The sequence below is a fragment of the Zalophus californianus genome, chromosome 1, assembly GCF_009762305.2.
Source record: "Zalophus californianus isolate mZalCal1 chromosome 1, mZalCal1.pri.v2, whole genome shotgun sequence".
Taxonomy (NCBI): domain Eukaryota; kingdom Metazoa; phylum Chordata; class Mammalia; order Carnivora; family Otariidae; genus Zalophus; species Zalophus californianus.
This window is the reverse complement of record NC_045595.1, coordinates 112,393,605-112,418,682: the sequence shown is the minus strand read 5'-3', so window position 1 is coordinate 112,418,682 and position 25,078 is coordinate 112,393,605. Positions and strand designations below refer to the sequence as shown.

General features: G+C 36.7%; 1 protein-coding gene across 6 annotated transcripts in view; it reads right to left on the bottom strand.

The window, feature by feature from the left end:
- The window catches only part of MLF1 (myeloid leukemia factor 1), a 31,976-nt gene extending 9,677 nt beyond the window's left edge, over positions 1-22,299 (bottom strand). For 2 of the 6 annotated variants that reach the window (XM_027585579.2, XM_027585580.2), the window contains exons 1-3: positions 22,098-22,299; positions 6,010-6,157; positions 1,001-1,042 (exon numbers count right to left, since the gene is read on the bottom strand). In XM_027585579.2, the coding sequence (XP_027441380.2) occupies positions 1,001-1,042; positions 6,010-6,157; positions 22,098-22,144 (237 nt within the window). In that variant the 5' untranslated portion in view covers positions 22,145-22,299. The remainder of the gene's footprint in view (positions 1-1,000; positions 1,043-6,009; positions 6,158-22,097) is intronic. The other 4 variants (XM_027585581.2, XM_027585583.2, XM_035729229.1 and 1 more) reach the window with 3 other exon arrangements.
- Positions 22,300-25,078: the final 2,779 nt, after the last annotated feature.

Below are 25,078 nucleotides of genomic sequence, written 5' to 3'. Positions count from 1 at the left end.
TCTACTCTCCAACTCATGCTCCAGGGCCAAGTGATCCTAACATCTTTGAGCTCCCTAGCCACCAGGTCTTTGCACATGCTGTTTCTTCTGTGTTGAACACTCTTTTTCTCCTCTCCCTTCTTTTCCTGGCTAATTCCTATTCAACCTTAAGGTTCCAGAAATCTCTGATTAACCTCCACACCACCACCCTAATACATCAAAAGGTCTGGGTAACAGGTTTTTTTCTATCTGTGCTTCCACAGCATGCTGAACTTCCTGATCATTTTACTGATAACTCTGTGCTATAACTGCTTTTTTTAATTTGTCATTTGTCCCACTGAAGACTCTGGTCAGAAAGGACAAATGTGGCATGTCAAACTTTAAGGAGACAAATGGCTTAAGTCTAATACAATAAGAAGAAACTTTTTCATAAGAGAATAGATGCATCCACAGGAAATGTTCCAAAGTCATGCTATTCTCTGCTACTCCTCAGGCTGCTGCTTTTAAGTGTATTAGAAACTAGCATCACAGAAAAGAAACAGGAGTGGGAGAAAAGCTGGTTGTAGAATAGTCATTCTTAGATGTGGGAATGGAAAAAGCAGCATGAACAAACTAACTTTAGAGTCCTAGAAAAAGCAGAAAATCTGAGCTTCTCCAAATGTGCTCTTCTAGCTACAGTTTGGTGCTTTAGCATCTTTTGGAAAGTCATAAGCATGTGGAAGTGTCCAAACTTTCAAACAAACTATGGGGATCCCTTTTGTTATTCAAGTGAATATTCATCTATTAAACTGTATTTTTTCTTTTTTTGAGACTGATTTTATATATGCTGATATGACTTAGTTCAGAAAAAAACATGCCTGAATACTCTAAGATTAATACACAAACAGGTTTCACTACAAATTCTAAAAAGCTATTTTGAAAATAAGTGAAACTGCATGCCAATTCACTTTGCTTGAGTTAATGAAACACAAATATTTGTCAGAAAATATTGCTAAAATGGTTTGTGTCTCATGATACGAACCATACCACCAAAACTGCCAAAAGGCACAAGAGAATTCATTGCCTAGAAAAAAAAATTCAGTTAATTTTGGTTATGATATTTATTATATAGTAATCCCCAAAAGAGAAAGAAATGTACTATATAATCACATAGTTCAGAGCTGACAAAGTTTTAAATCATTTAATAAAAAAATCCTCAACATATATTTTAAAAACTATCCACTTATTATTCATCATAGAACCTGACAGGAGCCTGGCAGACAAATAGGGAGACCATATACCACTTTTAAATATGACTACTGTAGTATTTACCAAAGGCAGTTGAAAGAAAAAGTCTTTGCTATAGATTAATACAAACATTTCTCAAAGGAAATGCAAATTCACACCAAAATTAAAACATAAGGTACAATTATTAAGATCTCATCTTTCCTTTGCTCAACTATTCCATATTTTTTAAAAGATGAGTTAAACTTGTTTATAACCGATTAAAAATAAGCAATTATCTACATTAGTAACATTTCAAAAGTAGAGATATTGGGCAAAAAAATTAATGAATACCTCCTAAGAACTAATACACGGAATAAAAAAAAAAACTTCAGAAAGCATCACATACAGATTTAAAAATATGTAGGGTCTTTTTTTTTTATGATTTTATTTATTTATTTGACAGAGACACAGCAAGAGAGGGAACACAAGCAGGGGGAGTGGGAGAGGGAGAAGCAGGCTTCCCGCGGAGCAGGGAGCCCGATGCAGGGCTTCATCCCAGGACCCTGGGATCATGACCTGAGCCGAAGGCAGACGCTTAACGACTGAGCCACCCAGGCGCCCCGGTAGGGTCTTTGATAGGCAAAAGAATATTATAGAATTATCTAATAGTTCACAAGTTGTATTCCTCAGTAGGTACAGATAAGTAAAAATAAAATTTTAGACAGACATATATACAAATTAAAAACTTTCATTACTTAGAAGTTTCAAATATTGAAAATTAAATTTTGGGGTAAATGGTATATGTAAAATTTTACCATCATTCAGTAATAATTTTTTCCTTGTGTAAATTTTGTTGAAAAATAGAAAAAACTGTGTATTTATATTAAATTTTATAATAAATTATATCAGATGATATATATTTATACTACATATTTAGAACAGTAATCTCCAAAGTGTATTGGACGCATCAATACAATTTCTCTATTTCTTTTCACTGAAAATAAAAACATTGTAGATTGACTCTGGTGCTATCACTCAATCTAAATGTTAGATGGTTGCATGTCATACCTTGAATTATAAGCATTTACAGATTAAATTATCTAGTTTTAGGGGCATCTGGGTGGCTCAGTTGGTTGGGCAGCGGAGTCTTGATTTCATTTGGGGACATGATCTCAGGGTCGTGGTATCAAGCCCCAAGATGGGGTCAGCACTCAGTGCGTAGTCTACTTGTCCCTCTCCCTCTGCCCCTCCCTCTGCTCCTCCCCCCTCTCATGCTCTAACTCTAAAATGAATAGGTAAAATCTAAAAAATTTAAAAATTAAAAAAAAACCCTAGTTTTAAACAAAACTAATCCTCTCAAAATGGACAAGTGGCTTAAAAATATCCCCATAAAGAAATCGTGAACTGAAGAAAATGCTAATATAAACAAGAAAATATCATAGCTGATGCTTCCCCTACTTTTATAGGAGTCTTTGTTTTCCTTCATAAAATGGCTGACAAAGATGACAAATGTCAGAGAGGGCCTGGGTGGCTCAGTTGGTTAAGCATCTGACTGTTGATTTCAGCTTAGGTCACAGTCTCAGGGTCATGAGATCAAGCCCAGAATCAGGCTGTGCGCTGGGTATGGAGCCTGCTTAAGATTCTCTCTCTCCCTCCCCGCTGCCAAAAAAGACAAATGTCAAGTAATGGGCCAAAAATAAAGAAAAAATTATCAAGATGTCTATCTGAAATACAGATTTTCATCCACTATGCTTAAAGGCAACAGCATAATGGCTCACTGCTTAATCAAAACACTCATTTAAAAACTTGTAGCTTAGGGCACCTAGGTGGTTCAGTCGGTTAAGCTTCGGACTCTTTCATTTCAGCCTCTTCATTTCCACTCAGGTCATGATCTCAGGGTCCTGGGATCCAGTCCCGTGCTCAGCACCAGGCTCCACATTGAGTCTGCTTAGGATTCTCTCTCTCCCTTTCCCTCTGCCCCTCCCCACACTCATGTGCACTCTCTCAAATAAGAAAAATCTTTAGAAATATTTAAGAAAACTTTACAGCTTCACTAGAGGGAGAAAGATTTCAATGAATTTTTATTAGTTTAAATGGACTAGAACAGCAGCATGCTCAAAAAAGCTGGTTGTTCTCTTGGCTGTGTTCTTTTCAAATAGCAGCAGTGTTTCCCATCTTCTGCAGTAAATTTCTAATTTCTGTTCCTACTTTCACATCTAGTTATAAAACACAGACTTAGAAAAGTTCAAGTTGGCATAGAAGTCTTTCGTTGCTATTATTTGTTTGTTTTTGTTTATTTATTTTTGCTATTACCTTAGTATAAATTATAAAATGAGTTTTGGCTAAAAGAGAGGCTGAATGTGCCTTGGAAAATCTGCTGTAACTCTGTTGTAAATCTATATTTTAAAAAATTATTACTGCCCTAGGACAATACTCAGTACTCTTGGCTGGCAAAGTGTTTTCATACAGCTTGAACAAGAAAAAAGTGCATTGGTGTTAGCATTCTAACATAGCTGATACGATATAATGTCTTTTTTTTTTTTAAGATTTTATTTACTTGACACAGAGAGAGACAGTGAGAGAGGGAACACAAGCAGGGGGAGTGGGAGAGGGAGAAGCAGGCTTCCCGCGGAGCAGGGAGCCCGATGTGGGGCTTGATCCCAGGACCCTGGGATCATGACCTGAGCCGAAGGCAGACACTTAATGACTGAACCACCCAGGTGCCCCTAATGTCTCTTTTTCCATTGGGAATAAAATCGTCACTTCTTCCTTCTTCCACAAAAGCTACAAGTAGCTCATTTACGCACATAAATACAAAGTACTATATAGAGTCTTACTTCTGCCTTGCTATGGTTATAGCAGATAGACAAAATATTGCAATGCTCATGTTAAAGACAAAATTTCAGAATGTCTTTATAAGTGATATTTCTGCCCTCCTTGATAATTTTTCCTTAGATCTTAATTTTATTTATTTTTTTAAATTTTTTATTGTTATGTTAATCACCATATATTACATCATTTGTTTTGGTGTAGTGTTCCATGATTCATTGTTTGTTCATAACACCCAGTGCTCCATGCAGAATGTGCCCTCTTTAATACCCATCACCAGGCTAACCCATCCCCCTACCCTCCTCCCCTCTAGAAACCTCAGTTTGTTTTTCAGAGTCCATCATCTCTCCTGGTTCGTCTCCCCCTCTGACTTACTCCCCTTCATTCTTCCCTTCCTGCTATCTTCTTCTTTTTCTTTTTTCTTAAAATATGTTGCGTTATTTGTTTCAGAAGTACAGATCTGTGATTCAACAGTCTTACACAATTCACAGCGCTCACCGTAGCACATACCCTCCCCAATGTCTATCACCCAGCCACCCCATCCCTCCCACCCCCGACCACTCCAGCAACCCTCAGTTTGTTCCTGAGATTAAGAATTCCTCATATCAGTGAGGTCATATGATACATGTCTTTCTCTGATTGACTTATTTCACTAAGCATAACACCCTCCAGTTCCATCCACGTCGTTGCAAATGGCAAGATCTCATTCCTTTTGATGGCTGCATAATATTCCATTGTGTATATATACCACATCTTCTTTATCCATTCATCTGTCGATGGACATCTTGGCTCTTTCCACAGTTTGGCTATTGTGGACATTGCTGCTATAAACACTGGGGTGCACGTACCCCTTCGGGTCCCTACATTTGTATCTTTGGGGTAAATACCCAGTAGTGCAATTGCTGGATCGAATGGTAGCTCTAATTTCAACTGTTTGAGGAACCTCCATACTGTTTTCCAGAGGGGTTGCACCAGCTTGCATTCCCACCAACAGTGTAGGAGGGTTCCCCTTTCTCCACATCCCCGCCAACATCTGTCGTTCCCTGACTTGTTAATTTTAGCCATTCTGACGGGTGTGAGGTGGTTCCTTAGATCTTAATTTTAGACTTTGGAAATTGATAGCCCCAGATGTAAAAAAAAACATATATATAAAAATACCACTATTCAGTAATTGAAAGAAAACAATTGGAATATGAGTAACACATGTTGGAATAATAAGAAAAAGAATGTGAAAGTTTCACTTATATGGTAAATCTAATTTTATCCACCAAACTTCTTAGGATTATTTGAAATATTCAGCCTCTCTTTTAGCCAAAACTTATTTTTTTCCTGTATATTTATAATTTATACTGGCGAGATATGGCTCACCTTTTCTTCCCTAGGTTGCGATACATATGACATATTTATGTCTAAGTATGAAAGACTTAGGTAATAGCAAAAATTAATTAACTAATTAAGAGAAAACAAAACCAGAAACTCCTGTGGATTTTTATTCTAGAACTGTCATTCCTGAGTTTGAAAAAGCAATAGAAATAAAATGAAAAGAGAAGAAAATAAGATATATTAGCATCCTGGATTTTTTTTTTAGTTGAATATGTTTGTAACCTCCTAGGTTTCCTCTCAGATAAAACTTACGAAAATATTCTGTAGTTATGCAAGGATTTAAATACAGTTAAAAGTTAATTTAAGTTTTGAAGGCCCCCCAAGGTAGCCATGCAGAACAAACTATAGACACTTATGAAAACTAATGCTCTAAGTTTGGCTTATAATACATAACTCTATGGTCCTAAAGTTTTGGTAGTGCAGTGGAATTTCATACAGCTAACAGTTCATTGTTAAAGGATTCAGCTTTCCAACAAGTCCACCTTTTTATATAATAGTTATTTCTATAACATAAGCATTATTCATATCCTAACATCATAGATAATATTCTTCTGTAATAATTTTCTTCAAATTCTATAGGACCTTCTCACTAACTTAAAATAAAGAACTTACAGTCAAGGAATTTTCGCCATCATCATGTCTCATATGATTATGAGCTCTTCCTCTACCATCAGAGATGCTGAGCAAGTCTCTTCCAAAAGGTTCAGAAAAACTTCTCATCATCTGTCGCATACTTTCTCGGTGTGCAAGAAAAGAATCACTGTTGAAAATACATATAATCATCTAAGTGTAAGGGTTGGAATTTAAATAATAAGTAGGCAGCTAAATACTACAAAGAATTATTTTGGGTTGATATGCTTGTTAAAGAGACAAAAGAAGAGTTTAGGTGAATGGAATTATCTCACAAAGACCCATTATTCATGAATACAAAAACTGTTCCATTTGCTATCTACTATAATTAATCTATGTATAATAAAAATAAACCTCTATTTAACCCTTACTGTATAAAAATGACAAATACAAAGTAACACATCTCAGGTAGCTTAAGCCAGCAGTAAGGGAAATGGCAAAAAAAAAAAAAAAAAGGACTGAAAAATACTGCTACCAGGTAGAGGTCATTTTAGGCAGTCAAAAATATAAATTCTAGTAAGAACCAATAAAGAATGCTAGCTTATTTATTTTTTTAACTCTTATTTATGGAATATGAGCACTGTATTTTTTATTTGTGTCATTTCTCTTGTGTAAAATAACGAGGAGTGGGATTGTATGATTAACTTTATAAAAAATGTGAACTAAGAGTTCTAGTTGTGCTACATTCTTACTGATAGTTGGTATTGTCAGTCTTTAATTTTAGCCATTTGAGTGGTGGTGTAATAGTATCTCATATTTTGTATGTCATTCATAGATCTTCTTTGATAAAATATGTATTCAAATTTTTTCCCTATTTTAAAAAACCAGGTTGTTTTTCTTATTGTTATAGACTTAAAAGAGTTCTTTATATATTGTAGACATAAGACTTTGATCAGATATTTGTCTTGTAAGTATTCTTTTCCTAGTCTTGGTCTTGCCTTTTCATTTTCTTAACATCAACTTATTCAGCCACATAGCTATGGATCTTTGCTAGGTCTTCAGTTTTCACCAGACTAGGACCTTTGTGTAGTAGTTTTATTTCTGAGTTTTCTCTGTCTTTCATCTTTAATTTCAATTCTTATAACATTTTACATATTTCTATAAGCTGCTTTCAATTGTTTTTAGGAGACTACGGGAAGTACAATTTTTAAAATGAAGGGACAAGTTGGAATAGGAAGTCAGAATTAGACAATCTGAGGGAAGTATGGTTAAAAAAAGTAAATTCTGTTATTTTAATGTACCTTCTGAATTTACCCTGTGAAAGTTAAAAGGCTTCCATTTTTATTTTATATCTAATATGAGAAATTTATTTGCGGTTTCCTCACAAAGTATTTGATATTATTAAATTTAATTTGTTAGGAATATTATATATGTGTGGTAGCCAGCTTCTAAGATGGCCCCCAATGATCCCCTTCCCTTAAGGATGGGCTGGATTTACTGACTTGTCTCTAATAGAATGTGTCTTCTGCTTGGGCATTGTCTTAGCAAGATGACTCACTCTGGGGCAAGCAGCTGCTATGCTATTAGGCAGCCTGGTGAGGCCTACGTAAGTCAGCTCTTTAGAAGCAGATTTTTGAGACCAGTCAACAACCACGTGAAAGAACTTGGAAGTAAATTCTCTATCAGTCAAGCCTTGAGATAACTGCAGCCTTGACTCACAACTTGATGCAGCCTCCTAAGAAGCCCTGAGTCACAACCACCTAGGTAAGCTGCTCCTGGATTTCTAACCAATAGAAATTATATAATAAATGTTTGTTGTTTTAAGCTACTAAATTACAGCAGCAATAGATTACTAATACATATTACATCCCAAGGAACAGTGCATAACACATCTAAAACTGTTCCCATTCTAAGTCTTCAATTTTACTGGTTTTTTATCTAAAGACTGGGAGGGAAATGAATGCAAATCTTTAAAAATCAGTAGTTTATCTGTAGGTCTGTTACAGCATTGTGAGAAATTTTTTTTTTTTTAGATTTTCACCAAATTTTGAGACTGTTTGGGATGGTACAAATTAAAATATAAGCTTCTATAAACCTCAGGAGGATGGCGTTTCTCAGACAGGTAGTCTTACTCTAGAGCAGTTGAAATTAAGGCACAAGAAGCCCATGAAACTGTTGATTAGAAGCTATAAGTCTCATGTATTAAAACACTTGAGCCAGAGAAAACCAACTGGTTTAAATGAGTACCCCTTCTCCAATCAAAAGTCACTAAGGAAGAGGTTCAGAACTGCAGGTACTGACTGCAATGCAGCTGCTTCTCTATGTAGCATGTACCCAGGTGAGTAGAGACTTTAAGAATGGTAAGCAACTCTCCTCAAAAATGATGGAGAGACCATCTGATATATAGAATGGTTCAAATTCAATAAACATTTATCATGTATACTGTGTGGCAAGCACAGAAGCTGATTACTGATCTAGAGGAACTTATAGTCTGACAGAGAAATGAGACATATGTTTTAAAATTAAGATTATAAACCTTGGATATTAATTTAGCTAATGTAAGAAAATGCCATAAATTTAGTGATTTAAAGCAACAAATTTACACTTTTACAGTTCAGGGGGTCAGAAGCCCATAATGGATATCACTGGGCTACAATCAAGGCGTTGGCAGGGCTGGTTCATTCTGGAGGCTGTGGGGGAAATCTGTTTCTTCCTTGCCTTTTTTCAAGCTTCTAGAGACTGCCCATATTCCTTGGCTTGTGACCCCCCCCTTTTTTTTTTCCATTTTCAAAGCCAGCAGCATAGCATCTTCAAATCTCTGACTCTTCCACATTTAAAGGACGCTTGTGATTAAATTGAGCCTACAGGGTACTCCAGGTTAATCTCTTATTTTAAGGTGATTAATAATCTTAATTTCATCTGTAACCTTAATTCCTCCTTGTCATGTAAATTAACATATTCACAAATTCTGGGGATTAGGACATGGATATCTTTGGGAGAAGGGGAATTATTCCACCTACTACAGATATATTCCTAAAGTCACATTATTTAAAGCAATTTCCAACTGTTCCTCTCAGTCTGCATAAAAGTCTTAGAAGATTGAAATGCTATAAAATACGGCCAGTGATTAACCTGGCACGAGAACACTGAATGGGATTTCTATGACTGATGATTAAAACAGTAAAAAGAACATAAACCTATTTTACAACAAGCCAAAAGAGATCCTGAAAGCATCAGCTCCTGAAGTATCCACCTCAATGGCAGCATTCCCTCTGCACTAAATGGCCTGATTTGTAACCATTATTTCTTCTTATAATTCAAGGTGACTTTTGAGATCCTTTCTTAGAATACTAAATGATTACAAAGTTAAAAAAAAGAAAAGTAAGTAAGAACTTACAAAATCCATACCAATGAAAACTACTTTCTGTTCTTATGTAGCAAAGTAAGACATCTATTATTACTCCCCATCCCACCAAACCCATTTCCCGACACTCTGAGCTACTGTCTCCTTCCCTTTAGCAGTTAAAATCTTCCACTAGTCATCTATATTTGTATCCTTTATTTCCTTGGAGTACATTCACTTTATTTTACAAATGCCCCTTTCCTTCCTTTCACTTCTGCATTACAACTCCAAGGATTCCCTCAACCTTCCAACTACTGAAACCCAAAGTCATTCCTGTTCCTTGAATACTCAGCATCTCTAACTTTGGAGCAATGTACTGTTCAGAGCCTTGTTTGATAAATGCCTCCTTTAAATTCTCCTTTCATTGTTCATTTTCCTTCTCATTTCCTTCTCACCCTTGACAGAGCTTCCTGAGTGTCACAGATAGATAACTGGTGTGTCAGCCTTGAAGCAACCAGTTGGGGCCTGAGCCAGCCAAAGCCCCTGGCACTGGTTACTTCTTTCTTTCATCAGTCTTTCCTTCTTGTACCCCAAGGTGCTTTGCAAATATTTTCTAACTGTGAGTGACATTAAAATGTTAAAAAGTACTGTCTCCTAAAGACATACAGTCCCCAACTTACGACGGTTTGACTTAAGATTTTTGGAATTATGATGGTGTGAGAATGCTACACATTCAATAGAAACTGTGCTTGGAATTTTGCATTTTGATCTTCTCCTGGGCTAGCAATATGTGGTACCACACTCTCTGGTGATGCTGAGCCACAGCAGCAGCTGCAGTTCCCAGTCAGCCACGGGATCATGAAGGCCAACAGCCAATGCACTGATAACCTCTGTGCCCATACAACCATTCAGATTTTCATTTTCAGTACAGTAGTCAATAAATTACATGAGATATTCAACACTTTACTGGAAATTAGGCTTTATGTTAGATGATTTTGCCCAACTGTAGGCTAATGTAAGCATTCTAAGCACGTTAAGGTAGGCTTGGCTAGGCTAAGCTATCGTGTTCAGTAGGTTAGGTGGATTAAATGCCTTTCAAATCACACTATTTTCAATTTACAGTGGGTTTATCAGGATGTAACTCCATCTTAAATTGAGGGAGATCTGTACTTTTTCTGGGCTTTATGCTTCATCTGTTCTTGTTTTCCCTGGCCTCTGTAGGGCTAATTCCTTTTAACTTGAACATGCTTAAAAATCACCGGAGGCACTTATTAAAATTCAGATTCCTGAAACATATACCCAAGGATTTTTGATTCATTGTATCTGGGGCATGGCCCAATTAATCTGCATTTAAGCAAGCGTTTCTATTAATCCTAATGCAGACAGTCCAAGAACCTCACATGAATAAACACTAATCCTCTTCAACCATTTTATCAGGGACCTCTAGTTCAATTTCTGCTTGTTTTGATGTAAACGGTCTCCATTTATTTAACAAATATTTAACAAATATTTACTGGATACCTATGTAAAAGGCACTGTGCCAGGAAGTGGGAATAGAGCCCTGCTCTTACAATAGAAATTGTAATACTTTCTAAAATACTCAGAGTATAAATTATAAATAACAATAAAGTAATTTTTGGACATTTGCCTACTACATTGTAGTAAGTCTTTAATCTAACATTTCCAACACTGTCTGTTTCCCTAACCAGCTCTTCCTCTCTATGTCTCTTTTTCTATTAAGGGCACAGCCATTATTCTCCAAGTTATCCAACTCAAAACTTCAGGAATGGGCCAGATGTTAGTTGGGTTTTAATCTGTCCTGTGCTAGCTTCAAGAGAGGAAACAGGTGAACTCTGGTTCCATGGGAAGAATAAAGGAGATGGCAAGTGGTCTAGTTCAATCTCCCTCTATCAAGAAAAGTTGAGGTTGGTTTACTTCTGAATTATCATGACTTCTTATATCTTACTATTTCTTTTCTGGATTCTAACATCTAGTAATTTGAGCAGAGTAAATTTTTAGTAGTCATGTCTAAGTTTCTTTCACACCCGAACTGAAACAGTGGCTTATCTGGGTATACAATTCTAAATCATTTCTCCTATTTTGAGGATCTATATTGCTTCACTATCTTCCTTACTTAGTGTTAAGAGAAGAGTGATGACAATCTGGTTCTCATTCTTTCTAAAGAATCTACACTCTCAGGGCCCCTTGGTGGTTCAATCAGTTGAATGTCTGCCTTCAGCTCAGGTCATGATCACAGGGTCCTAGGATCAAGCCCTGCATCAGGGCTCCCTGCTCAGCAGGGAGTCTGCCTCTCCCCTTGCTCATGCTCTCTCAAATAAATAAATAAAATCTTAAAAAAAAAATCTACACTCTCTGGAAGATCTATGATTCTTTTCTTTTTAATGTATCAAAATTACATTATTATGCGTCTAGGTATAGAATTTAAAAAAAAATCCTGACAACCCTCAAATTTCCCTTTCCAATGTGTGTTCCTAAGGATTTCAGTCTTTGGTTAATTTTACAAATTGTTCTTAAAATATTTCTTTGCATATTTACTATTCTATCTGTTCCTTCTTTGTAGAATTTGAACCCTCTATGATTTTGTCCTACATATTGGAAGAAATGCCTTGGCTCAGTTTCCCAGGTTACTAATTTAGTCTTTGATAGTGAAAATTCTACTTATTTTTTTTTCATTTTAAAATCAAAATTTTAATTTCTGGTATCTCTGGTTAGTTTTTTTCAAAATGAATGCACTATCCTCTAACATCTCTAAAGTTTTTCACATTTAATCCATTTCAATCTCCTTTCGATGTGCCTTTCTACACTGCAGACACTAGAAAGTTTAAGATTTAGTTTCCTAGACTCTACTGCAGCAAAGTTTCTGGACTTAGGTTCGGCCAGTTGTGGGCCATTATTTGAGAACTGGAAAGTAGAAGTGTGGCAGAGTCTGTAAGTACTAGTACTTCTCTCATTTGGTAAGCATGATCACAGAGGTACACAGTCTTTCTGTAGCAGTGTTATCAGAAGTCCATCACTAGAGCTTATGGGTACTGGGGGTCAGACAAGAGAAATCCATTTTGCTGGTATGGGTCCCCAAAGGTACACCATGACTTTAGAGTTAGCAGCAGTAGCAGCGGCTTCCCAATTCAACAATTCTTAGTGCAAGAAGTGGCCGCTGCTCCCTTTGTGGTCCGGACCTCTGATGTGGCTTTGGGAGTCATTCCTGAAAGTTCAATCTAGAGTCTGTTTCTTAGACCATCACAAAGATTCTCTAAGCTGTTTAAAGGCCTGTAATAAATTCTTTTCTGCCTAAAGTCAGGAAATTTTGTTTTCTGCAACTGAGCCAATGTAAGTAGGAAAGTACACATTTACGTTTGTCAGCTTTAATCCCATTCCAGCACTTTTCAGTATTATTGACTATTCAAACTATTTTATCATTTTTCTTTTAAGTACTCTTCACTATCTTCTTTTCTACTTTCTTTTCTTTCCCTCAAAAGGCAGGCATAGGTCACCACTATTGAGAGTCAAAGGGGAAATTTTTTTAAAATTCAAGTTAAAAAGTCTTGCTACTGACTATTGATAATAAAATAACATACAGAAACTATTGTTTGTCTTTTCTGTTAGATTAAAAGCTTCTTGAAGAAAGGGAACATCTCTCTCTCTCTCTCTCGCTCAATCCACTATCCAAAATCAGCCTGCAGACGTTTCTTTCCTGACTGATGGAACAATAACGAAGAAAGGACAGGAAAAGAGCCATCAAAAACTTTTCAGCGCTTTCAAAAGAATGTAAATGGAATATTATGCGACCTTTAAAAGAGCAAGACAGATGTTTATGTGCTGACATGGAAGGATTAACAAGATCTATATCTCCGTCTGTGAAAAAAATTCATGTATACATGCTTATAAATGTATGGAACATATCCCTAGGAAGCTACATAGCAAACCGGTCACCATGGTTGCATTCGGGAGGGTAACTAGATGGTTGAGGGCTGAAGGTGAGAGGGAGTCTTTTTTTGGTCTCAATAAGCTATTTTATTGAAGTATAGAACATACAGAAAAGTGTACAGACATAACTGTATAACTCACTGAGGTTTTTTCCCATCTTAAGCATTTTTAAATGCACACTTTAGTGCCAAGTATACTCACATTGTTGTGGAAAGGGAGTCTTAACCGTGTACTCTTCTGTACCTTTTGTTTTTGCCATAAGCATGTATTACATATTCCAAAAACACACTTTTGAAAAAGTAAAGTACCTTGATACCTTATAAAATAAGGTATTAATTACCAAATATTGGACGTTACTGAATTTTAAGATTTAAAAAAAAAAATTTTAAAGTCTTCTAGTGCACGTGTAAATATGGAAAATTGATATGGGAAAAGAGTTCTGGAATTCCAAATCATATGCAAATGTTCACTCAAGGCTGTATAACTGTGTTTTTCCTAATAGTAATAAAGCTTATCTCAGCAAATCCCACTAAAATTATGCCAATTTATCTTATTCTGTGAAAACCCTAAAGTATATTAGCTTGTCAAAGTTTGTGGTGAGATGCTACTAAATTTTATGTCTAAATAAAGTAATATTTCCAAACTGTTATTAATTCGGCATTAGTTTTAAAAATATGCTAAAGCAGAAACTGTCCTCCAAAAACACTGTGTAGTTCTGAGGCCTTATTGCCTTGATTAAACTTGGAACAAAATTCCTGAAAACTGAATGTAGAAATTTGTTATGTTTTGAATGACTGAGTCTACCATATATGGTGCAAAGGTGAGTGTTTTTAACTTAAAGAATTTTTTTAAACTACTGTGGTTAACTAACACTGCTTTGCAGTTCAGAAACACAGTATCTCAGCAGTAAAGTTTTACTAAAAATAAAGAACAAGGTGTCAATAGTTCCATCAATCACAATTTAATCTTCTCAGAAAGCAGTGCCATTGCCCAGGTACACTTGATGATATTAGAAAGTACTAAAAAATAAAAAGATGAGTATTCTCTAAATAAATCTAATAGGGAGGCTATATATGAGAGTGTTTCTAGACTGCTCTCTTCTATAGATCTGTTTATTCTTGTCCAACATAAATTGTTTTAACAGAAACTGTTAAATAGAAAAATGTAGTTAATAATGACTTAAATATAAATAGGTCACCTGCATACCTGACCAACGTGATAATTTCCAACCACCTCCGCATAAGGACCACTGTTGGTCTGGATGATTGATAACCACTTTACAAATCACTTGTTTGACAAATCCATATTCTAAAAAATTGTAACATGTCAGTACTCTCAATTCTCCGTTTGTACTCCTGCCATAACTCTCTTTTCCTCTACATACCAATCCACTTAGGAACACTGCTGTACTTTCCAGCCTCTTTCCTGCTCACTGACAAATTTTATGCAAAGTCATAAAAGGAAAGTGCTCTCTCCAGTGTGTGTGCAGGTTGAAGATACTCTTATTGCAACTGAATACAAAAATTTCTACAGGAAAATTATTCTTAATCGAATTAGTAACTGAATCTCCCAGAATGAAGAGTTGCTTTAGATAAATGTTGGGTATTAACTGGAAAAACGTAATTGTACTAAATTCACTCAGGAAATATAAAATGAAGACACCAGACATTAGCTTTATTTAGGTATTATACATACCTCATTCTTTCCAACTAAAAACAAACTCTAACATATTAAGAAAAAAACAAGTAAAGATATTATATATACGATGCAGAAAAATATCATAAACAAGGTCATTTTTCCATGAATTCTTGTGGGATTTTTAGTTTGGGATTTTTGTCTTATTGATAAGAGTGACAGGTGCGGAAAACTTAACAGACTACTATTCCTAAATTTTCCACCTGTTAAAGGTTTCAGAATCACTACTCTAACCGAATTATAGGCAATTAGCATTATAAGGAAGTTGTAACAATTTAAAAATTAAATGGATCAGTGGCACAGAATGAGCAACTTAGGTTTGAACACGCTGGAGAGCAGAACAGGAGTTGTTGTTTTATGCTTCCGAAATCAAGATGTGAAGATCAAGTTAGTTTATAATTAAGGAATCAGAATCTGGTGTCTGGATCTCGACTTTTTACTTAAAGGAACAGAATTTCAAGTAATTCCAAGACGCATAAAGAGTTGTCTAAGAAACAATTTTTTAATTCTTACCTCAAAAACTAGATTATTCCAAAGTATTTCATATCTAGATGATACTTAATGCCAAATGATGCCAAGCAATTGGAATTATTTTAAGTTTTATTACATGTGGTATGGTACTATGGTTATGTAAGATAACCATATTTTTTCAGAAATATATTTGGAAATACATAGGGGTTAGATGACAAGAAATCTGGAATTTGCTTTAAAATGCATTTGAGATATCAGCAGAAATAAAGATGGATAAAACAAGTATAAATTTTGAAATTCTGGGTGACAGATATACAATTGTTATACTTTTGTAGTATATGTTTGAAATGTTTCATTAAAAAGTTTTAAAGAACAAAAAGAAATAGAACTATGTGGAATTAAAGGATTTCATACCACCTGGTATTTTATTTTTTTAGTTTTTTAAAAAGATTTTATTTATTTATTTGACAGAAAGACACAGCGAGAGAGGGAACACAAGCAGGGGGAGTGACAGAGGGAGAAGCAGGCTTCCCGTGGAGCAGGGAGTCCCATGGGGGGCTCGATCCCAGGACCCTGGGACCATGACTGAGCCGAAGGCAGATGCCCAATGACTGAGCCACCCAGGCGCCCTCACCTTTTGCTTAGAGCTCCATATTCACTGGACATGTACAGTTTAGAATATGGGTACTAGTATAGAGATTAAAATGTTCATTCTTATTGATATGCAGTCACTTAAGAAAACCAGTCAACTTTCCCTTTAGATATGTGGATGAGATTCAACTGCAAAGAAGAAAAATACTTCAGAGAATACTATATTTTGTTCTGTGAATAAGTGAGTATTCAGCAGCTATTATTTTCCTATAGAAACATATAATTTAGTGAGATGTATTTTTCTGATTGCATTATAATTGGGCTACAAATTCAATAACTAAATGTGGCCCATTTACTATGTTACCCAGGTTTTCTCTTTATTTAAATAGAAGTAGGTATATATTTATATGGAGAACAACTGTTAAAAACGTCTTTATTTTTTGAGTGACATGAACAAAAGGCTGCTTGTTGGAAAAAGCATTAAGACAAAATTGTGCTCACAGTCTGGCTTTTGCACCTGTCTAAACCATTCAGGAAGAAATCTGGCTGGGCCCTGAAGTAAGTTCAATTCCTGTCTACCCAGAACAGCAGCTGCTCAGAGATAAGACTAAAATTTCTCTAGTTCAAGCTTGAATTCTTTTTTATCAAAGCCAAAAATCTCTTGTGGTAGCAAGGGACTATTTTATTATTTTCAAAATTAACCTAATGCAGAGTTACTTTTCTCAGGTGAGAAGTCAATCGTTTTTATATTTTTCTACCTATTCATATTATTCTCTTGAAAATTAATGTTTCATTCTGGGAAAATAAATTGGAAATATGACAAGGCTTTATAAGCTTCATACATTATAAACTGGTCATTTCATATACATAAACTAGTCTAAAGTAATAATTTGAAATGTGGTTAAAGATTTACATGAAAAATATTCTTCATACATCCACAGGATGCGATATTTTGCAGACACTAAACTCATACTTTAGAGAATATCTAAAGACTAGGAAAATGTAGTATATGTGGAGGAAAATAGTATATTTATGATCATAAAGCTTTGTTCTGATTTTAGAAAATATTTTTCATATAAGGAAAGTGGAAACAAAATACATCGAAATGATAAAATCTTGGTTGCATGATTTCCTTTACCAAACTTTCTATAGTTTTCAGATTTTCCATGAGGATGCATTTTCATTTAAATCAGAAAAAATTTACTTATGTTATTATGATAGCCATACTATCTCTTTTAGGAGTGCTGACACAAACCACAACCAAACGGAATGATATTTGGCACCAAAGGTACCTTTTCTACTCCATATTATTTATCTATCACAAGCTATGAAAAATAAAGTTTGCCCCCCAACTACCAAAAAAAAAAAGAACTTAACTCTTAGGTTGGGAATAATTTCAACATAAAAGTTTTTTTTTTTAAGAGATAGTAAACTTTACTTCCAAATAAGGTCCTGTTTTTAAGACTCTCTCAAATATATAAATATACTAACCACTTACAATTTTATTTGGCCAGTACAATACAGTAAAAAGCAATTTATTCTTTATACATAAGGGTCTCAGATAATTGACATGGCAGTCCCAGTCATCAAGAGAAATTCCTTCCTTCCATTACACATAGTGGTGACAAAAAGCTTATCAGCAGATTGTTATGGCTTTCTTGATCATAAAGAAATGTTCCCCAGTTCCAATGAGGTGTAAAGGTCCATAAAGAAAATACATTAGGTGATCCAAGTTTTGACACTAGAAATAATGCATATTACATTCATAAGAGAATCTTGAGGGCATGGGCCATAACTTCTACAAATTTATAATAGAGTCCACAGCATTAGGAATATAATAGAAACCTAAGAAATATTTGAACGAATTACATTTCCATAGGCAATTCTTTATTTCCCCACTGTTTAGAGGCACAGTTTAAAATTGTGGTGTGGCAGAAGCCTTTTATATTAAAAGGGTTGTAGGAATGACTATGGCCCCCTCTCATCCTATAAGCACTTCCTTACTTTTTTGTGGATATTTACAACGTTCAATGATAGAACTAAGCATTATATGATTAGATGCTACCAAATGGCATTCCTTGATCCAGCAACTATGTCATACTCATGCCGTGCTCCTTGGCTCTGAATTCAATGGTATATACCTACTGAACCACAGAAAGCCCCAAACGTCTACCTTAGAAATTCTTAGTGCCTCACTCTATCAAATATGATCTTGAAATCTGCAAAGTTCATTTATAAGAAACATCTACATTAAAATATTTCTGAGAACAAATTTCTAGGTGCTAAAAGTCACAGAAGCTGTTAGGTGTCTTAACATAAAATGGAATCCTGAAAATCAAAACCTTAAATTTTAGCTGAGTACTCTCAAGCCACCTTTATTAAATGGTTAAAATTGGAGGTTTATGTGGCAGAATACTAATTAGCACCAAACTATGTCATCTTGATGGAAGACCCTACCTCAGACTTTAAGTCTGAAAGCAAGTTTGTGAGTAACCCGAACATTCATTGTTCACAAAAGCTTATTTAGAAAGGTGATTTTATTCCGTTTTATGACAATATTCTCAATCAAGAAAATATCAGACAAGGCCTGTCTTGTACAAGGCATATATTCACTTTCAACTCAGTCAGTGAATAAGTCAAAGCCAGTGTCCTTGAACTACCTCCAAAGGGCAAAATAATTTTTTTTAATTTAAAAAGATTATAGATATGCAATTTTTAGCCCCTGCTAAGAGCAAAGAGATGGAAAAGTAACATCCTGTGAATATATGTAGGGGTTCTTTGACCAAAGACTGGTCATCATACATAGGTTGCCCTTAAGGAAATGCTAACGATTTATAATTAAAAATAAGGCTGATAGATTTGCCAACCTGCTTCTGAGCCTTTAATATCTAATAACTGATATGTGGTAACACAGCTATTCTCTGTAGACTTGCATGATCAGACTTTCATTTCTGCAGGTCAGAAGATTCAAAGTTCATGTTCTGCACAAAGTAGAAATTTTTAGACTGTACCAGATAAAGGTAAACTTTTATACTACATAATCAATGTTTTTAGGATATAGGATAGATGTCAAAATCATTTGAACCCCAAATTAATCTTCCTGTCCATACATATGTATTTCTATTTCTTCTTAAGCAAATATAAATGGGAAGGGAAAGTAGTATCGAGAGTAAACTGCATGCCAGAAGTGCCAGCTTTTAGCTTTTGTGTCTTGAATGAAATTACAAGTATTATTTACTTAAGAAGGTATATATGAGGGTATACTGTATGGCAACTTTCACTGAATTTCAGCTCTGCAACATCAGGTACAAAAAAAAAGTTCTAAATATACAATAAAATACTAAACTTCAACATATCACTTTTAAAGTTTCCTTTTAATTTTCTGATGAAACATTTGAGGTACAACATTTAGAGTAAACACTGAAAATGAACATATTTGAATTCATTTGGTTTTAATTTTCATTAAAATTGGTTTTTTTACTCAAATCTTTTAAACATCTATTTGATTATAGTATTTTACCAGTCTCAAATTATTTAATAATTCTAATTTTATATCCAAAAAGTATTTGTCTGCCCACTTTAGAATAATTTGTAAATTAGTAGAGTGTGCTTATATTGACATCCTTGATATACTAAACTAATGGTTATTTAGACAATGGTAGTGTTCAAATTAGAAAGTGTCAACATCAACAATAGCATATGTTGAGTGCAAATACTTTCAGCAATTAACTAAATACCAGATTAACTACAATGCAGAGTGTAAAGGACACGAGATTATCATTAAACAATATTTACTGATTACTTTCTACATGTCAGGTATTAAGTTAGCAATAAAGGAACCGAATGACACATTATGTTAGCAATAGGGCTAATATTTATATAAAAGATGGTGGGCATGGAACCCTTCTGTGTTCTTTAAGGTCAATGAATGATTTGATAAGGAGTCTGTAACCTTTAAGAATTTCTTATGTTGGACTTATATTAAGTCATGGATACTCATTGTTTGGGGTTAGTCAAATGACAGATTACTTGAAATAAACAGACACACACATTCTCTTTCTTCCTTACTCCCCCCACCATTGTGTTTACTCTCTATAAACAGTTAACTGTGGAGCAACGAAATTATAAGCATGCATCTGTTTTATAAAGTTAATTCTAATAATTTTATCCTAAATTTTTCTGACATGGCTGTCTGCATTTGAAAAAGGCTATGAAGAGTGATGACTGAAAGACCCACTGACATGTAACTGACGGTCCTTTCCCTCCTAAGCACAGGGAAGAGTGTTCTTTGATGTATGCCTACTATTTGTGGTTTGTTACTATTTCTGATCCTGACTCTTGGGTTCATTGCCTTTGCTCAGACGGTTACCCAAGAGTTTAAATTACACTTTTGCTAGACGTTTTTAAAAAGGTACTAATTATACTCTCACAGTTTAGTTAAGGCCATTGCTGTTTTTGATATATTGAGGACATAATGCAACTCAAAAGTTGTCATAATCAAGAATTCTTAACTATTGCCCACTGTAGTGATGTCACAATTACATAAGAATCATTTCAAAAGCTCAACTAATCCCTACTCTGAGACTTTTAAAAGAGCAAATCGGAATACAGCACAAAATTTAAAATTTGTTAAAATGGCATTAATTGTAAACGTCCCCAAAGCTCCTAAACAAGTTAACTAAAACAGCATAATAAATTTGCCTGAATCCATACACCCCTTAATTGTAATTTACAAACTTTAGAATGAAATGTTAATCATTTTATTCTTCTATATTAATCATTTCATCTCTTTTTACCACTAATTATCCTTTCAATTGTTACTTTTATGTTATTTGGTTTAAAAATAGTACTAACACATGTAAGCCAACGCAATATTTTCCTTTAAAAACAACAATACTATGTAGAAAACTGCTGACATTTTAAACTTTTTAAAAAAATGTCTAGGAGTTGCAGAGATGGAGAATTTAATCGATCAAAATAAATTAGGACACCAAGTCAAAATTCAAACTGGCAAAACACTTGGGCAAAAAAGTATCACAAAGCTTCCCGTCTTAGGAATCCAAATAGTTTGTTATCATTTTTAAATAACCGCCAAAGCAAGAACTAAAAAAAACAAAAGACCCCCAAAAACCCCAAAAAAGAAAAAAAAAAACACCCACACCCCACAAGAAAACTCGATTATAACGAAGCAACTAATTAAGTTCTGGATACCTTCTTCCTAAGGCATCACGTTAATTCACTTGGAACTGTCCACAGGTTTGACATTCGTTTACCTGAGGTGTTAAATGCACCTACTCTCTGCTTCCCTGCCCTATTTGCACTTTTGAGGAGTCCCTTTACAAACAGAACTGGCTTTGTAACAAAGCAAGCAAAGAAAACAAACTGCACCTGGCAACCTCCAACCACTTCGACGTGACAGCACAACTCTCCAACTTTGCTGTGCTCTCAGAAGTGCGTATTTATGAAAACGCTGTTTGAAAAAATGTGTTCCTTTCCAAACAGTTGTCATCTTAGAAGACATTCCCTGCCTCTCATTTGGAACTGAAACGGGTGTGGAAAGGGTCCCCTAAGCGTATTTCTCCCCAGAAGTTCCACCTAGAGGGCAGTTACCGTCACCTGCAAGGCTCTGCGGCTGCGAAGGCGGGCCTCCGAGCGCGGGAACCAACCCGGACCCCCGAAGTCCGGCCAAGTCGAGAGCAGCGGCCCCTCGGGTTTGTGTGCGGGGGGCCGGCTCGCACCTCTCCCCACCTCACGCTCCCAAATCCTTCTCTCCCCTCCCTCCCACGTCCCCAATTCTTCTCCTCCCCAGCGCTCCCCAATGCTTCTCCCCTCCCTCCCACACCCCTAAATCTTCCTCGCCCTCAACCCCCCAATCCTTCTCTCCCCTCCCTCCCCCATCCCTAAGTTCTCCCCTCCCATCCCTCTCACGCCCTCGAGTCCTCTTCTCCCCCAAGCCCCCCTCCTGAAGTTACTCAAATTCCCCCTCGCCTTCCTCACAGTTTTCTCGCACTTTTCCCTTAAAATAGCTCCCTTCAAGATCCCTGAACTCCCGCGCGACCGCGGGCTCCCCTCCCCCGACACTCACGAGAAGAAGGGATCATCCTCAAAGCTGCTGCTCAGCATCCCGAACATCGTGGCTCTGTCCCGGGCGGCGGCGGACGCGGGCAGATTGGAAAACGATGTAACTCGCCGCGGCCGCGACCGGAGCCAGCCTTCCCCACGCAGTCAACGCTCCTCGCCCGGCGCCGAAGGCTGTGCCCGCCGCGAATGGCGGTGCGTGACGCCGAGCTGCTTTCCCATTGGGCGCTGGTCTCCTGGCGTCACGAAGACGAGGCGGGGAAAAAAGCGCCGCTGCCATGGCAACTGCGGTCAACAGAGTGGAGGCGAGAAGTCTGGCTTCCTGCCAGCCAGGCGACGAAGCCTTCTGAGGGACGAGATAGCTTTTTCCCGGGGCTGCAGGAAGACAAAAATTAGACCACCTTCTGCGTGACCTTGGGCAAATCGCCCTCGGCCTCAAACCCCAACTCTCTTTTCGGGAAAATGGAAATGGGCCAAGATTTGGGCTAGATGGCTTCCAAAGATCCATTCATAGGTCGCATTTTGTGATCCACGGGAAAGAGTCTTATATCCAAAACACTTCCGTGGTAGTTGGTCAAAAGCTGTGCACAAATACTGAGAATAAATGTGCAACAAGTTTTTGAGTACAGTTAATAATGTACTCAGTGCTTGCTTGAAGGAAATGAGGCTTATAAAATTTCACAAACTTCTTTGCCTTATGTGAGTCTAAAATTCAAAGCAATATTTCCCAAAGTGAGAATGCTTAAGTTTTATGTAGACATGATCTTTAAAAACAAGATGAGCAAGTTGCTCTCTTTTTGGTCCTCTTTCCAGTCTCCATTTCAAGGAAGAAGTCTCACTTTGATGCCAGTCCGTCTTCAACACTTCTCCAGCATTCCTTAACCTAATAGAGTAGGACTCAGACACAAGGCCTGCACTGTATCCAACTAAAATTCCATTACTATATAGTTTTGTTTTAATTATATTTATGTGTGAGCCTTCTGTTTATGGCAAGTGAAAATTGTTTTAAATTTAGAGCAGTGCTATACATCAATAACTAGTCTTTACAAATGTAAGTGAAAAAGTGAGCTAATTTATGGAAATAGTACAGGTGGGATTTGGATATGGTGCGGGGGAAGGATACATGACAGTGGTACTCATATTAATAAGTTTTGGAAAACTCTGTCCTGAGGCCTTCTATTAGTCTAAAGGCAGGTGGGGGAGAAGGTAGAAGAGAGGACGTTAAAGAAAGAGAAGAATGATGAGAGTATAGGAAGAGAGAAGATGCACCTTGTATGTCTACCTTTAATACAGTGGGCTCCCCAGCTTCTCTAGGGGGCTGTCCTCTGGAGATAGATGGCCATCCAGGGCTCCACAGGGCCTCCTGGGATCGGGCCAGAGAGGTGGCACTCTTCCAGCATGAAGAAGCATGCAGGACCTGATTTGAGGTGACAGGAGTACTCAGAGGTTATTTTGGGAGCTGGAAATTTAATCCTTTGGACCTCTTACCTCCGCACCTTTAGCCAAGTTTGCTGGCAGCCTCCTTTTCCTGAGACTAGTAGTGTGAGGTAGGGCAGATTTTACACTGTCCAAGTTAGGATAGCATAGCTTTTCCAGGGAATAGGCTATTTTCTTCTCCTCTGGCATCAGAATAAGTTCAGAGAGCATACACATATTAGGGATCTCTACATTAGTTTCAAGGCAAAAAAAAATTGTTTTAGAAGACTTGAAATTATTTTCTCTTTAAAATAGTACAACTCAAGATGTTAAGGAGGGCCACATTGTTTAGAAACTAAAAACAGGGGTGCCTGGGTGATGCAATTGGTTAAGTGTCCAACTCTTGGTTTAGGCTCAGGTCATGATCTCAGGTTCCTGAGATGGAGCCCCGCTTCTGGCTCCACGCTGGGCATGCAGCTTGCTTGCTTAAATTTCTCTCTCTCCCTCTGCTCCTAACCACTCCCTAAAAGAAAAGCATCCTTAAATGAAATGAGGTAGATTATTGGTGATAAATGATAGTATTAAAATAGCTTTGCCCCCAAAGCCACCCCGCCTGGGTGACTCAGTCAGTTAGGTGGCTGCCTTTGGCTCAGGTCATGATCTCAGCGTCCTGAGATCGAGTCCCCCATCAGTCTCCCTGCTCAGTGCAGAGCCTGCTTCTTCGCCCTCTGCCTGCCACTCCCCCTGCTTGTGCTCTCTCTTTCTCTGACAAATAAATAAATAAAATCTTAAAAAAATAAAAATAAAATGGTTTTGGATTAACACTGAATAAAGCGACTTGTAAGGAAAAGGTCCCCCCTGTTCCCATGGGGATTTTTCTTAGACCCACAGTGCTGAAACCTGAAAGCTTTAGCCCAGGCACAGGTTAGTCACAGAGTTACCTGGAGATCCCAAAAATAATTTGGGTATAATAGAAAATGCTTAAAAAAAAAAAAGGCTTAATGGAAGAAAGAGGAGAGTTGAAGCTGAAGAGACAGCATAGTTTCCGATCTGATGGGAAATGAAAGAAGAGGTAAGAGAGGATGAATACCCCAACAGGGAGCAATAGGGTCCTGGATTTGGCTGTAAATAGAATCACAATAGCTAATATTGATTGTGTGCCAGGCACTGCGGTAAGCTCTTCATGTGCATTGGCTCATTGAATCACTCCTAAGATTTTGTGGAGGGAAGATGGTTTTTATCTTCATTTATAAGTGATGCAAACAAAACACAGAGAGGCTAAGTAAACTTCCAAGGTTCATACAGCTAGTTATTGAACAGCGTTGGAGGCCTGGAGTTTTCCCTGGTGTGGCTGGTTGCATGGAATGTGGGTAATGGGCCACGCTGAAAATGCAGGATGAAAGCAGGTAATCATTTCTCAAAATCATGCTGACGAACTAAATAATGGGTCCAAACTAAAAAGCATAAAATTCAGTGGGAATATATTCAAACCAACAATTCAGTTTTACAAATATTTATTGAGTGCCTACCTTGTGTCAGGCACTGATCTAGACATTAAGGTGTTGGTGAACA